The sequence below is a fragment of the Chionomys nivalis genome, chromosome 26 (genome assembly GCF_950005125.1).
Source record: "Chionomys nivalis chromosome 26, mChiNiv1.1, whole genome shotgun sequence".
Classification (NCBI taxonomy): domain Eukaryota; kingdom Metazoa; phylum Chordata; class Mammalia; order Rodentia; family Cricetidae; genus Chionomys; species Chionomys nivalis.
In genome coordinates, this window is record NC_080111.1 from 8,365,213 (window position 1) to 8,378,420 (window position 13,208).

Consider the following 13,208-nt stretch of genomic DNA (forward strand, 5'->3'; position numbering starts at 1 on the left):
ATGCCTTAGTAGGAATGAGCACCCGCTATAGCTCTATGTGCAGGAGCTAGGACGTCACACATGTACTAGCTCCATGTGCAGGAGCTAGGACGTCACACATGTACTAGCTCTGTGTGCAGGAGCTAGGACGTCACACATGTACTAGCTCCGTGTGCAGGAGCTGCGCTAGGACGTCATACATGTACTAGCTCAACTAATCCTCACTGCAGCCTAAGAAGGGAGCCTGGAGCCCTCAGGTGCAGTTCTAGAACCTCTGCAGTAAGAGCGTTTGTTGTTAGCTTCTGGTAAATGCTCTTCTGGACGCAGTCTGATCTGAACGTGGATACTAAGAATCTGTAGAGAAGTGTCTGGTTGTTCTCCTTGGCTCTGGACAGCGTAGCCCTGGCTGTCCTATTTTCAAAGATTATGTATACAGTGTTGTTCTGCCTGCAGGCCAGAAGAGGGAGCCAGATCTCATTACAGATGGTTGTGAGCCACCCTATGGTTGCTGGGATTTGAACTCAGGACCTCTGGAAGAACAGCCAGTGTTCTTAACCACTGAACCATCTCTCCAGCCCCTCAATAGGTTGTCTTTTTTTTTTTTTGGTTTTTCAAGGCAGGGTTTCTCTGTAGCTTTGGTGCCTGTCCCGGAACTAGCTCTTGTAGACCAGGCTGGCCTCGAACTCACAGAGATCCGCCAGCCTCTGCCTCCCAAGTGGGATTAAAGGCGTGCGCCACCACCGCCCGGCTTCAATAGGTTGTCTTAAAGCTCTTCTAAGTACATATCATTTTTTGCTTATTATGTGGTAATGAATTTTCATGAGAAATATGTAACATAATTTTACACGGGGTTCTCCCAGCACCCCCGAGTCCTCCCTGTTACAGGTGTGGTGGCATTCCCTGCCTCTACCCCAAACTCTCCAGGCCAGGGCCTGAGCTGCCCTTCCCCCAGAGGCTCTTCCCTATACAATCCAGGCATTTTGGGTTCCAGCCCCTTTTGAACCTTTGTTCTCCTGGTTCTTGTACCTGGTTCTCCTCTCCCTTCCCGTCCCTGTCTCCCCACACAGCCCAGTTCAGTCTGGTCACGGCCACTCTGGGTTCTCCTAGATATCGCTGTCTCCGACCGAGTTCGCCCCTGCACCTGCAGTCACCCTTCCCCTCCACCATACCTAGGAGCAGTCACTCCCTTTCCTTCTTACTTCTTTCTCTCATTCTCTTCGCATGACTCTGTTTCCATGTTTCCTCTCGTACCCCGCCACTTTTAGTGGCGCCGCCCTTTCTAAACGTGGTTCTGACTGCGCCTAGAGAAGCCGTGTGCTAGTCTGCTGCGTTCTGACTGACAGCCTTTGGACGGAAGACAGCCGCGTCGGGGCTGTAGTCACACGGGAGGTGACAAAGTCGAGACCCTGCCGACGCTTGCACGGCATCTTTCCAACACAGAACACGCAGTCTGAAGCTGTGCTCTGGCCTGGCTGCTCGTGCTGTCCATACGTCCATGCTCGTCTTCCTGTCCAGCCTTTGTTGCACTCAGGGCTAGCATCGCGGCATGTCCAGATGTTCATTGTTCATGGCTAGTCCAGGCCATTGTTGTACCTGGAGTTCTCACCTCCATTTGCCTCATGGACACCACAGCCCTGCCCAGATGCTGCCTTTTCCAAGTTGCTCGCAGCTACTATAGTGAGAGTCATGTACCTCTCCACGTTTTCTAAGCACCTAGTGTAGAATTTGAAATGTAGTAACAAGCTACAAGGTTTTGGGGTACTTCCTAGTCCGAGGGGCTCTAGGAAGAGGCTGTGTTTTAGATGAGTTGATCCAGTCCATGTAGAAATGCAGTATTGGACATCCGGGAGGTGTGCTTGGCTTGCTTTGGGACTGCTCTGTCTGTGTAGGCTGGGGACGCTAGGTGTCCCTGGTCGCCACTTCTTTGGTTATCACTTGGAAGGTGTGCACGTGCTGTGCGTTTTGCTGTGGGCGTTGATAAAACTTCCTGACATTGTTCTTCGTTCACTCAGAGGATGTCCGTGCACACAGAAGCCCCGGAAGTGTTGCTGGAGAGGAGGGGCTGTGCAGGAGTCATAACACTGAACAGACCCAAGTTCCTCAACGCTCTGTCTCTCAGCATGATCCGGCAGATCTACCCACAGCTGAAGGTCTGTAATCATGGAAAGCCCTGTGAAGAGCTTTCTGAAGTATCCGGTGGGGGACATGCCTGGTGTTTTGTCCTGGGACTCAGTAGCACACTGGTGCTTTCCTGTGGAACCTGCCCACCCCACTCGCTGTCTTAGGACACAGGCTTTCTGCTTCCCGTAGGTCTTGTTTCTCATGGTCCACTCCACTTAAACAATGATGCTGACTGCTCAGAGCGTTAGTGACTAGTGAGCGTTAGTGCTCAGGGCATTAGCTCCACGGTGTGGTGCAGGAGAAGGGTTACTGTAAATAAAAGAGAGACCATAGCCAGAGTCAGGGACATCTCAGAGAATCCAGAGTGAACATAACCCTGAGTTGGGCCATGTGAGGAGCATGGGGAGGGGAGAACCAGGAGACCAGGAGAGTAAAGGGTGGGTAAAAAAAAAAAGACCCAGGCAACCAAAATGACTGGACTACATGCAGAAGCTGGGGTGAGGGCAACCTGGCTTCTGGTCTGCAGAAGTTTAGTGTAGAGAGTGGGATGGACTGAGGGGATGCTAGGAGAACCTGGTGCCAGGTCCACTTTGGTACGGTAAATAGGCCTGGGTTTGAGACCTAACATCCCAGCCCTTTTGCTGATAGTAGATTATGGTAAGGGACAGTGTGATCTTTTTCATGACTGCTTCCTGACACCGGGCCATCCTTGTTGGGGACTCAGGAAAGCTGGAATGTTGGCCAGGACTGAAAGGGCCAAAGAAATGAGAAGGCAGCTGAAGTCTTGTGGAGAGCTGGGGTGCTTGTGGCTGTTAAAGCAACAGCCAATATTATCAGAGATCTGAAAGGGTAATTTATAAGCAGGAGGTATAACCCCGATTGCTTATCTGTCAATTAAAGTGAAGAGACCCACTCCCCAGACAGTTGACCTAGGCTCCCGTGGTCTCAGTGGCTCCACTGGGGGCAGTCGGTGGTTATATGTCTTTGACTGTCCTACAGGACAGCATTTTATCGTCTGCTGCCACACAGAGCAGCCTCAGCCTTGGGCTACCAGACCCAGGTCTGAGTGTTCCTGTGGAGAAACTCTGGGGACTGACCTTACAGGTAGAGTAGGGCAGTCAGCCCACAGGGCCGCAGCTTGGGCAGAGCCCGGACAGCAGGCGAGGCACGGGGCAGTGTTGCCAACTGTTTAATGCTACCATAATTCAGGTGGCGTCTCTGTGCCCTTCTCTGTTCATTAGAGACCTTAGGTTCCTGCTAGAAGCAGGGCATTTCTGTCTCTTATGGGAAACCATTCCATTAAATGTTTTAAATGCCATATTCAGCCTATCTCTGAAGAGTTTGAAGACTATCCATCAAGCATACCTGAGTTTAGATTTTACTTTGGAAATGCATTAACCTGTATGTCTTAATTATCTTTAGCAGTTTAAATTGGTAGCTTTTATAAGACTAGGATTTTATATTTTTACCCTGTTAAGTTTGAACTTGAAAAATTGAAGATTTAACTGAAGAGCCTTTAGCATCGATGTTATCATCCAGGAAAATATCCAGGCTCTGTGGAACTCTCTGATGCTTCTTGAACCTGGTGAGATGTCGGCAGAGCAGAGGAAAAGGTTAAGTTTAGGGGGAAAAATGTTTTTTCTTTAGGTCTTGGCATTTGAGGAAGGAGAGTGTCAAGACCAGGGGAAGCGGGGAGGCTTGAGCTGCTTAGGCCTGGTAACTGAGGCAGGGGTGCATCTGATCTTGTCTGTTCGAGGTGAATCCTCCAAGTTGACTACCTGGAACTTGCAAGAATTCTTTGAGTTTGCGAAAACAGCATTTTTTAAGACACATTAGCATTCCCATTGTTTATAATCTGCACTGACCTGACTTGTAGCCACTAAGAGCATCTCCTGTGCTCTTACACATTCACTATGTTCCCTCTTAAAAGGACCCTGCTCACCTCCCATCTCTTTCTCTCTGTGTCTGCCTGTCTGTCTGTCTGTCTGTCTGTTCTCTTCTCTTCTACCACTCCTCTTCCCAGAAGCTGGTCTCCCCTCCCTGTCCCCCTTCTTCCCATTCACTTTCCTGCAATTAAAAACGCTTTTCCACCTGAGCTCTGTTGCATGGTGTCTTTCTCTTGTGCACTGCTTTGTCTAAATTACAACAACCAAAATAAAACTTTAAACCATAAATCAGTCCATGGGGACACTGGGAACTTTTCTGCTTATTTATTGAAAAGTTTTTATGTTCCAATAGACCTCTCCGCCAAAGCAATAATCCAAATCAAACCGAATTAGAAAAGGCTCAGATTTAATGGATGCCAGTGCCCCTGAGTAGCCTTCCAGTCCTCAGAGATGAGATGGGAAGGAAGACTGGAAGACCACGTGTTCATTCCCCAGTGGGGCAGTTTAAATACCCTGTGGGAGTGGTCTTGAGCCTCTTGGGGGAGGCGTCATCGCTTGGCAGATTTTATTGGAGTTGGAGTCTGGACTGAGGCAGCTCCCAGGGGAGGGGGCTTGCGATGGAAAGTTCCACTCGAACATTCCAGACTTTTTGGATGCATGGATGCCAGGAGCTGAGGTGAAGCCTTAACTCAAACATTCTTTAAACTTATATTGTTACTTATTTAAATTTTCTAGAAACCTTGTGTTGAACAGTTAGCAAAGACATAAGTAGTCAGATGTAGCTCTCTAATTCAGCTTTTGTTAATCGGAGTAAACCTTTATAACCTTTACTTTTACCATCATACAGAAATCCGTACCAATCCGAATTATTCACGAAGCCTGCTGTTGCCTCCGTAGCCCAAAAAGGAGACATAATGATAAACAGAGCTCACGAGGAGAAAGAAGTTTATGATCGCTGTCACTTTAAGATAGTGAAGTTACATGTCTTGCACTCTTTAACCTTATTAAAGATGGCTGCCCGTCACATGGTAACTTTCAAATCTTGATGAGGTGATCAGCTAAGATGGAAGAGAGCCACATGGTTGCTATTCAAAAAAATCTATTTTTCTAAACAAGAGTTGAATCCCAAGAGTTGAATAATGTGTTGTATCAAATTAAGATTATCTATGTATAGATTTTTTAACTACTTTTTTTTCTAAATATTTATTTATGTATATAATATTCTGTCTGTGTATATGCCTGCAAGCCAGAAGAGGGCACCAGACCCCATTACAGATGGTTGTGAGCCACCATGTGGTTGCTGGGAATTGAACTCAGGACCTTTGGAAGAGCAGGCAGTGCTCTTAACCTCTGAGCCATCTCTCCAGCCCCTTAACTACGTTTTGTTACAAGCTTTAAGCTGACTTTTGATACAGATTTTGCAGATTCTTTAACCAGACCCATTGAAGTTACAAGTCCTGAGATGAAGACTGTTTACACAATAGTCTTGAAAGGTTTCTGGAGAGCAGAGCACAGAGAAATTGTAGAAAAATAAAAGGTTTAAGAATGGAAAGTTTAAAAGCCTTAGAAGAGATACTTTGGGATCATTGCCTGTGCTGGCAGAAGCTGTTACAATTTGTGAGAATTTGGAACTCAAGTGTGCTGTATTTAGCCAGGGAGCTGTACTGAGGCCAAGCCCTTTGCAGTGAGACAGGAAGGTTTTATAGATTCTCTGAGTTTGAGAAGGAAAGGAGGAAGGGTTGCAAAAGGAATTCTGATGCAGGGAGGGTTACCATCAGCTCTGAGAGGAAGCTGAGAGACAGAGAGCAGTACAGCTGTGCTGGGCAAGGAGGAACAGGAAGGAATTCCACCCCAGGGATGATTCCTGTGTCGTAGAGGCCTTGAGGGCATGAGAAGCTGCAAGACTTCCAGGAGCTACATGGTGTCTCCCTGACTCTGCCTGCTCTCTCTCTAAATATCTTTTCCAGCTTGGCTATAATCTGTTAAACCATTGTCTGAAAGCAGCTTCTTTATTAACCAATGTCAATAACACATATTCATAGCATATATTACCTCCCCCATCAAGACAATAGAAAGTGTAGGGCTGAAAGTCAGGCTTGTATTTGAAATTTGGATTTCTGAGTATTAAACTCTGTAGACTATACATGTCAGTCTCTGTACCCCACTTTCTCAGCTGTGAGGAAATGAGAACCATGATTTGTCGTAGTGTGGTTATAAAGTGAGCACTCTGTCACTGACCGGCTCCCCACCATCTCATCATGCTCAGTTTATTGCCTGACCTCACCAAACCCCCATCCACCACATATTTAAAAACTTTGTAAATAACTTAACTGTGTAATAGTTATTTTATTTATTTATTTATTTTTATCTTTTGGTATAACAGTGCTATCTTGCTTTTGGGGAAAAGTTATGGCTGCACCTCATGCCAGCAGTCTTTGGGTGAATGTGTTCACTAGACTCATACACGTATATAACACAGTGCCATTAAGCACCTGTTTATTCATCTTGGTATTAAAGTTTTGACAGTTCTTTCTGGAATATAGATTGCACTTAGAAAGAAAATTAAGTGGGTAGAATCCACTCCTCTGGATGTGTTTTAGGCAAGCCCACGTGTGCACACATATGTATGTGAATGTGTCTTACATGAACTTGTATTTCCTGTGCCCCCAAAAGCCACCATCATCTTTTATGTTTGTGTAGAAGTGGGAACAAGACCCTGAGACGTTCCTGATCATCATAAAGGGAGCTGGAGGAAAGGCCTTCTGTGCTGGAGGAGACATCAGAGGTAAAGAGTCCAGTGTGTGCCCTTACCCTACTGGAGCCAGTAAGCTCTGAAGATGCGTCAGGCGATTTAGAAATATTTGCTGTATGTTAATAATTCTTTACAAGTTTGTTACCATTTGAATGGAGATTTTATTTACTGCCCGTGTGCAGGGCTGAAGTGTAGGTACTTTGTTTTCCTCTTACGGCACGTGTTCCCCACGACATCACCATCGGTGCATGCGGAGGACTTTCCATCCCCACCACTCACCTTCCAGAGCAAGTGCTCCTTGAGCCGATTGTTAATGCTGCTATGTGTTTAAAGACACATAAATAAAAAGTTGCTTTTTATATTCAATTAGTCCGTATGTATTTAACTATTCAAGATAACGTTTGTTCTTGTGATGAGTTATGAAATCATTGCTATCACTGATGGCTGTCCCTGCTGAGAAAGTTTTTTTACAGTTTATATGTCATTTCTTAGGGATTTGTTCAGGGATCCCCCCCCCGTGTTCTGATTTTGCATATTTGTTTTATTATTAAAAAACAATGAACTTTGGGTTGATTTGTTCACCAAATTTGCAAGTTTCTATAAACCATTGCATTATGAGTAGGAAGGAAGAAAAGTCTAGATTCAGGACTAAGTTCAGATGCCCACTCAGTTTTAAATAACTGAAATTTAAAATTGCTATGTAATAAAAACCTTAACTTAATGCTTAAGTATTGTGTTAACTGAAGTGTGGTTTTGCCCACAATGTGAATTGAATATGCACATGTGCATGCCTATGTGTGTGCATGCCTGTGTGTGTGCCTATGTGTGTGCATGCCTGTGTGTGTGCATGTCTGTGTGTCTGCATGCCTATGTGTGTGCATGCATGTGTGTCTGCATGCCTATGTGTGTGCATGCCTGTGTGTGTGCCTATGTGTGTGCATGCCTATGTGTGTATGCCTTTGTGCCCATGACTATGTGAGTGCCAGTATGCCTGTGTCTGCATGTCTATGATATCCCATGTGTATGACCATGTGTGTGAGTACGTGTACCTGTATGCCTGTGTGTGTCTGTGTACCTGTGTATATGTGCTTGCTCGCCTGTGTGTGCCTGTGTCTGTGATGTGTGACTGTGTGTGTGTGTATGCACATGTGTGCACATATGCACACGAGGGATCACACCTAGGGTCTCATGCATGCCTGTGCTCTAGCTCTTAACAACCCTAGAATGAATATTTTAAACCAGTGTTCTCATCCCTGGGGAGTGCCTCTTCTTTAGGGTGGGGCCACAGTTCTGTCCATCCCCACACAGGGAAGCCCAGTGCGTGGATGAGGCTAGCTGCTGCTCATTGTGAGTGCGTGGATGAGGCTAGCTGCCGCTCATTGTGAGTTGTCCTAGTCTGAGTCTCCGTGGCTGTGACATGGCACTGGCAGCTCACAGGAGGAAAGGTTTATTTTGGCACATGGTTCCAGGCAGTTCGTGACAGGGGAGGAATGGCAGCCAGAGCAGTGCAAGCAAAAGCCCAGAAAATAAACTGGAAGTGGGGTGAGACCATGACCCCTCAAAGCTTGCCCTAGTGACAGAGTTTCTTCAGCAAGACTGTACCTCCCAGAGTCGCTCCAAACAGAACCACCAGCCTTAGACCAAGTGTTCAGGTATCTGAGCCTGTGGGGGACCTTTCACATATACATGCTACATGGAACTAACTTTATATTCTGTTTATAAATATAGTTTTAAATTCCAGAATTATTCTAGTTTATATGTACAAAACAGTGTGAGTTCTAGAAAATTCTACAAGTAGGTAGATGCTCATAAAAATATTAAAGGTGAATATCATTTAATTTTAATATATATATATATATATGTATATATATATATATATATACATATATGCCTTAGTTAAGGTTTCTGTCGCTATGAAGGGACACCATGTCCACAGCAACTCTTATAAGGAAAACATTTAACTGGGACTGACTGATGGCGTGCAGGCAGATAGGGTGCTGGAGAAGGAGAGAAAGCTGGCTCTGCAGGCAGCAGGAAAAGAGTGAAACTGAGCCTGGGTTTGAGCTTCTCCAACCACAAAGCCTGCCCCCCAGTGAGACACTTCCTCCAACAAGGCCACGCCTCCTCCTAATAGTGCCACTCCCTGGGAGCCTACCTGGGCCATTTTCATTCAAACCAACACAATATATAATTAGTTGATTTAAGTGAAATTAGCTTAAAATAAAATTAGAAGGAACTCTGAGAAGGCTTGGGGAAAGGTGACTTAGAGTTTCTAAGTGAGGCTCTAACTCAGCAAAGGACATTTATTTAGTGGGTTATGGAAGTGAAGGAGAAGAGGAGAGAGAGAGAGAGAGAGAGAGAGAGAGAGAGAGAGAGAGAGGGAGAGAGAGAGGGAGGGAGGGGGAGGGAGAGAGAGAAGGATGAGCTCAGGCTGCAGGCAGGGTGAAGGGGGGGGAGGGGATGGATGTGGTTTGTCTCTTAAAGGGACAGGACAGACCATTACTGCCACATTCTCCTAGCTGCTTCTCCTCACTTCTTCCTGCTCTAAACTGTTTTTCCCAGGAGCCTTGAAGTGATAAATTACGAGAGTTGTCTCTCATTAGTCAAAAGCACATTCCTGAGGCAAACGATAGGGATTGAGCCATTGCCGTGGCAACACAAGGGTCCAAGGTTACAGAAGTAAGACTGTGACCAGAGGGCAGGGGGTACAGTGTCCACTGAGATGAGCTTTGAGACATAGGTCTTTTGTTAACAGACTTGGCAAGCAAAGAATTGGCATGCTTTTCTTTAGTAACCTTAGTTGGACATCTGCAGCTCTGACCTTATGCAAATCTGTAAGGTTTTAAACTTAAGGTCTGTTTACAAAAGGCCTTTAGTCTAGCTTGAACTTGTTTTGAGGTGAAAGTGAGCTAATTTTGTGCAATTAGTCTGAGCCAAAGAATAAAACAAGCTTTTTAAGTGTCCACAGTCCTTGTGGGACAAATAGATCCAGTTATGAAGCATGGCCCAGAATATATTCTACATATCAAAACTATATAACTAAATGAAAAGTCATCTTCCTGACCACCCACAAATATACATGCCCATAAGATTGAGATGCAATCATGAGACGACATATACATATCACAGGAGATTGCATACTACAGTGCAGGTATTGAGGAGACACCAAACTCCCTTAGCAAATGTAACAGTTTCCAGAGTCGATGGTCCTGCAGGCCTTGCCTGGACAGGATCAGCCTCCATCAGAGAGTCACTGGTGGGTGGACATCTGAACACTAGTTGTCACCTGATGTAACTCTCATGGCCCCTGACAGAAAAGAATATAGAGACTGTGGCCTGCTTTAGGGAGAAGTTCTTGTGTCTGTGACCTACCTTGAAGAACTTAAGGAGTCAGGAACTGTGAATAAAAATTTGTGTTTGTGTTTGTGTGTATGCATGTGTGCATGCATGAACGCTTGTGTATATATGTGTATGTTAACAGCACAATAAGTAAAAGAAGAATTTTTTCTTTGAAACTTTGACATTGAACTGTGGGTCTCTGACAAGAGGTAATATGTCCCCAACATAAGTGGCTTCAAACATTAATGCCATCTGGAAGTTCCCCTCCCTCCAGCATTTACTGATTACAGGACTTTAGTATCTTTGGCTGTATTGACTGGAAGCCTTCTTTATGATTTGTAATTGTTCTTTCTTTCATTTTTTTCTCCTTTCCTTCCTTCTTTAGCACTCTCAGAAGCTAAAAAAGCAAAGCAGAATTTGACTCAAGATTTTTTCAGAGAAGAATATACCCTGAACAATGCCATTGGTATGTGTATGATCCGATCTGAACTTTGAACGTGAAATCCAGAGCTGGGATAGCACTGTAATTTGTTAGAATGCAACCAGTAGGTGCTCTCGTAGAGACATTACTACGTTTGGTCAGACTGATACAATTATTGTGTTTGTATAAAATCGATGTGAAAATATGGATTCTTGATCATTTAGCTACCTTTCTCAAAAGACAAGAAAACTTGTATTCTCGGTTTCTAAAGAAAATGAAGTACCATTTTGTGTTTCTCCAGGAACTCTGGAGTGGTAATTTTGTTTAGAATCTGAATTCTAGGTTTCTGTGTAAGTGAAGTAGAATTTACTTTTGACAAACATGTTTTGAAAAGATAAATTAATACAGCATTTTTATCTATAGTCTAGACATAGTAGCAATATTCTGATTTTGCATGATGTTATAAAAACAATACATTTTTTTTTTTTTTTTTTTTGATTTTTCAAGACAGGGTTTCTCTGTAGCTTTTGGTTCCGGTCCTGGAACTAGCTCTACTAGACCAGGTTGGTCTCGAACTCACAGAGATCCGCCTGCCTCTGCCTCCCGAGTGCTGGGATTAAAGGCGTGCGCCACCACCGCCCGGCTCTTGTGGCTTTCTTTATTGTCATTTTTTTCCTTAACCAGGAGGAACGTTGGTCCTTTCCCAAAGCCTCACTGTCTTTATAGACCATATTTTAAGTTGATTTAGCAGCAGAGGGCTTGTTCTGCACTAGCCTGGGGAGTCAGTCCTGAGCTCTTTGATACGAGTCTTTCTCCCATGAATCTATGGAGTTAGAGCTTATAGTGGAATACCGTAAGTGTTCAGTGAATTTTAGAACATTAACAACACGTTGTGGTTAAACCAACTTACCGAACAATGTGCAAACATTCCCTGACTTAGGATGGGAGTGTATCCAAATAAGCTGCAACTAAATTGAAGACACTACAAGACATTCAGTGTATCCAACCTGTAAAAGCCACAGCTGAACACCGCAGTTCACTGTTCAGTGCTGGTCACTGACCCTGTACTTCCCGACTGCCCGTGTTGTCAGTCTACATCTTTACATAGGTCATTTCTAGCTTTTACTGATAGAGATGGTTTATGTGCTACTCTAGTGACTGCTAAGTTTATTTTTAAATAATATATGGGATGGATATGCTGTATAGCTTCACACTGTTTCTGAAATTTCCCAGAAATAGATGTTTTGTACACATCTTTTGTTTTGACTACTCTTGGATTTTTTTTTAAAATCTTCTAACTTAATAATTGTTTTGTCTGGTTATTAAAAATCTTTTTAGAAGTCTGGGAATATGTAATCCAAAGGCCTGAGGTTTATTCCCTCACCTTGAGACAGACAGAGACAGACAGACACACATAGGGAGGGAGGGAGGGAGGGAGGGAGGGAGGGAGGGAGAGAGAGAGAGAGAGAGAGAGAATATACGAGAATGAGTGAGTACGAGAACACGAGTGAGTCCAGCCAGTCAGGACCTGCGGGGGCTTGGACTGGAAAGCCGGTGACTTGTTCCACCCCAGCCTGGCGAGAACTAATCTCTTTGGCAGGAGTCGTCTTCGTGAATGTTTGGGGAGTTATGGTTCACAGCATAGTACCATAAACAGTCTATGGTTTTTTAGGAAATCAACAGGTGTGAAGCTGCATGTGTGCTGTCCACTTTGAGAGCCACCGAACATGTGAGATGTGACTAATGGAATCAAGAAACTAAACTTTAAATGTTGTTTAATTATGATTTTAATATAAGTGATTCCATGTGGATAATGACCACTCATTTTTTTTTATGGGATAAAAAGGAAATAGAAGGTGTTTAGGCAGTGTAAAGTATATTAATAGTATCGAAAAAAAAATAAGGTAAAATTTCTGCATGTAATGATATTATATTCAGTAAAAGATTTGGCAGATTCTGGCTTCATGTCCTACATCAGTTGTTGTCTAATAGTTTATGTTTGAACTAGCTCACTTCTGTAGTAGTTGGCGTGGGGACAGTGTATTTACCTCCACCACAATAATAGTTTATATTTGAAATAACTCACTTCTATAGTAATTGGCGTGGGGTCAGTGTATTTACCTCCACCACAATCAATAACTTCTATAGTTTCTAAGGAGCTGCAGATAGAGAGTTTGTGAGTGTGCTTTGTTTGTGAATACTTCAGGAATTCCCAGATAGATCAGAATGCTCGGGGTAGTGCTTGACAGCAAACTGTGGCACAAGCCCTGGAATTTATGTTACTGTGCTCTCTCTGCCAACTCTCTGAGAAGAAAGCCTGAGAAGGGAAACAGAGATAGTAAAAGTGTGGGTGACTAATGGGGTTTTCAAGCAGGGTGGAGTGTTTGAGGATGTGTGTTAAATCTTATTTTATAGATGAGGACACATATTCCCAGATGATGTCCATGAAGCCCCCTTATCTGACATTTGTTAAATTTTATTTTATAGATGAGGACACATATTCCCAGATGATGTCCATGAAGTGCCCTTATCTGATGTGTGTTAAATCTTATTTTATAGATGAGGACACATATTCCCAGATGATGTTCATGAAGCCCCCTTATCTGATGTGTGTTAAATCTTATAGATGAGGACACATATTCCCAGATGATGTCCATGAAGCCCCCTTATCTGACATTTGTTAAATCTTATTTTATAGATGAGGACACAT

The 13,208-nt window shown here is 44.0% G+C and overlaps 1 protein-coding gene across 2 annotated transcripts in view; it reads left to right on the forward strand.

The window, feature by feature from the left end:
* The window catches only part of Hibch (3-hydroxyisobutyryl-CoA hydrolase), a 44,623-nt gene that overhangs the window by 9,893 nt on the left and 21,522 nt on the right, over positions 1-13,208 (forward strand). For both annotated transcript variants that reach the window (XM_057758554.1, XM_057758556.1), the window contains 3 exons: positions 1,992-2,129; positions 6,687-6,771; positions 10,463-10,543. In XM_057758554.1, coding sequence (XP_057614537.1) covers positions 1,992-2,129; positions 6,687-6,771; positions 10,463-10,543 — 304 coding nt within the window. The remainder of the gene's footprint in view (positions 1-1,991; positions 2,130-6,686; positions 6,772-10,462; positions 10,544-13,208) is intronic.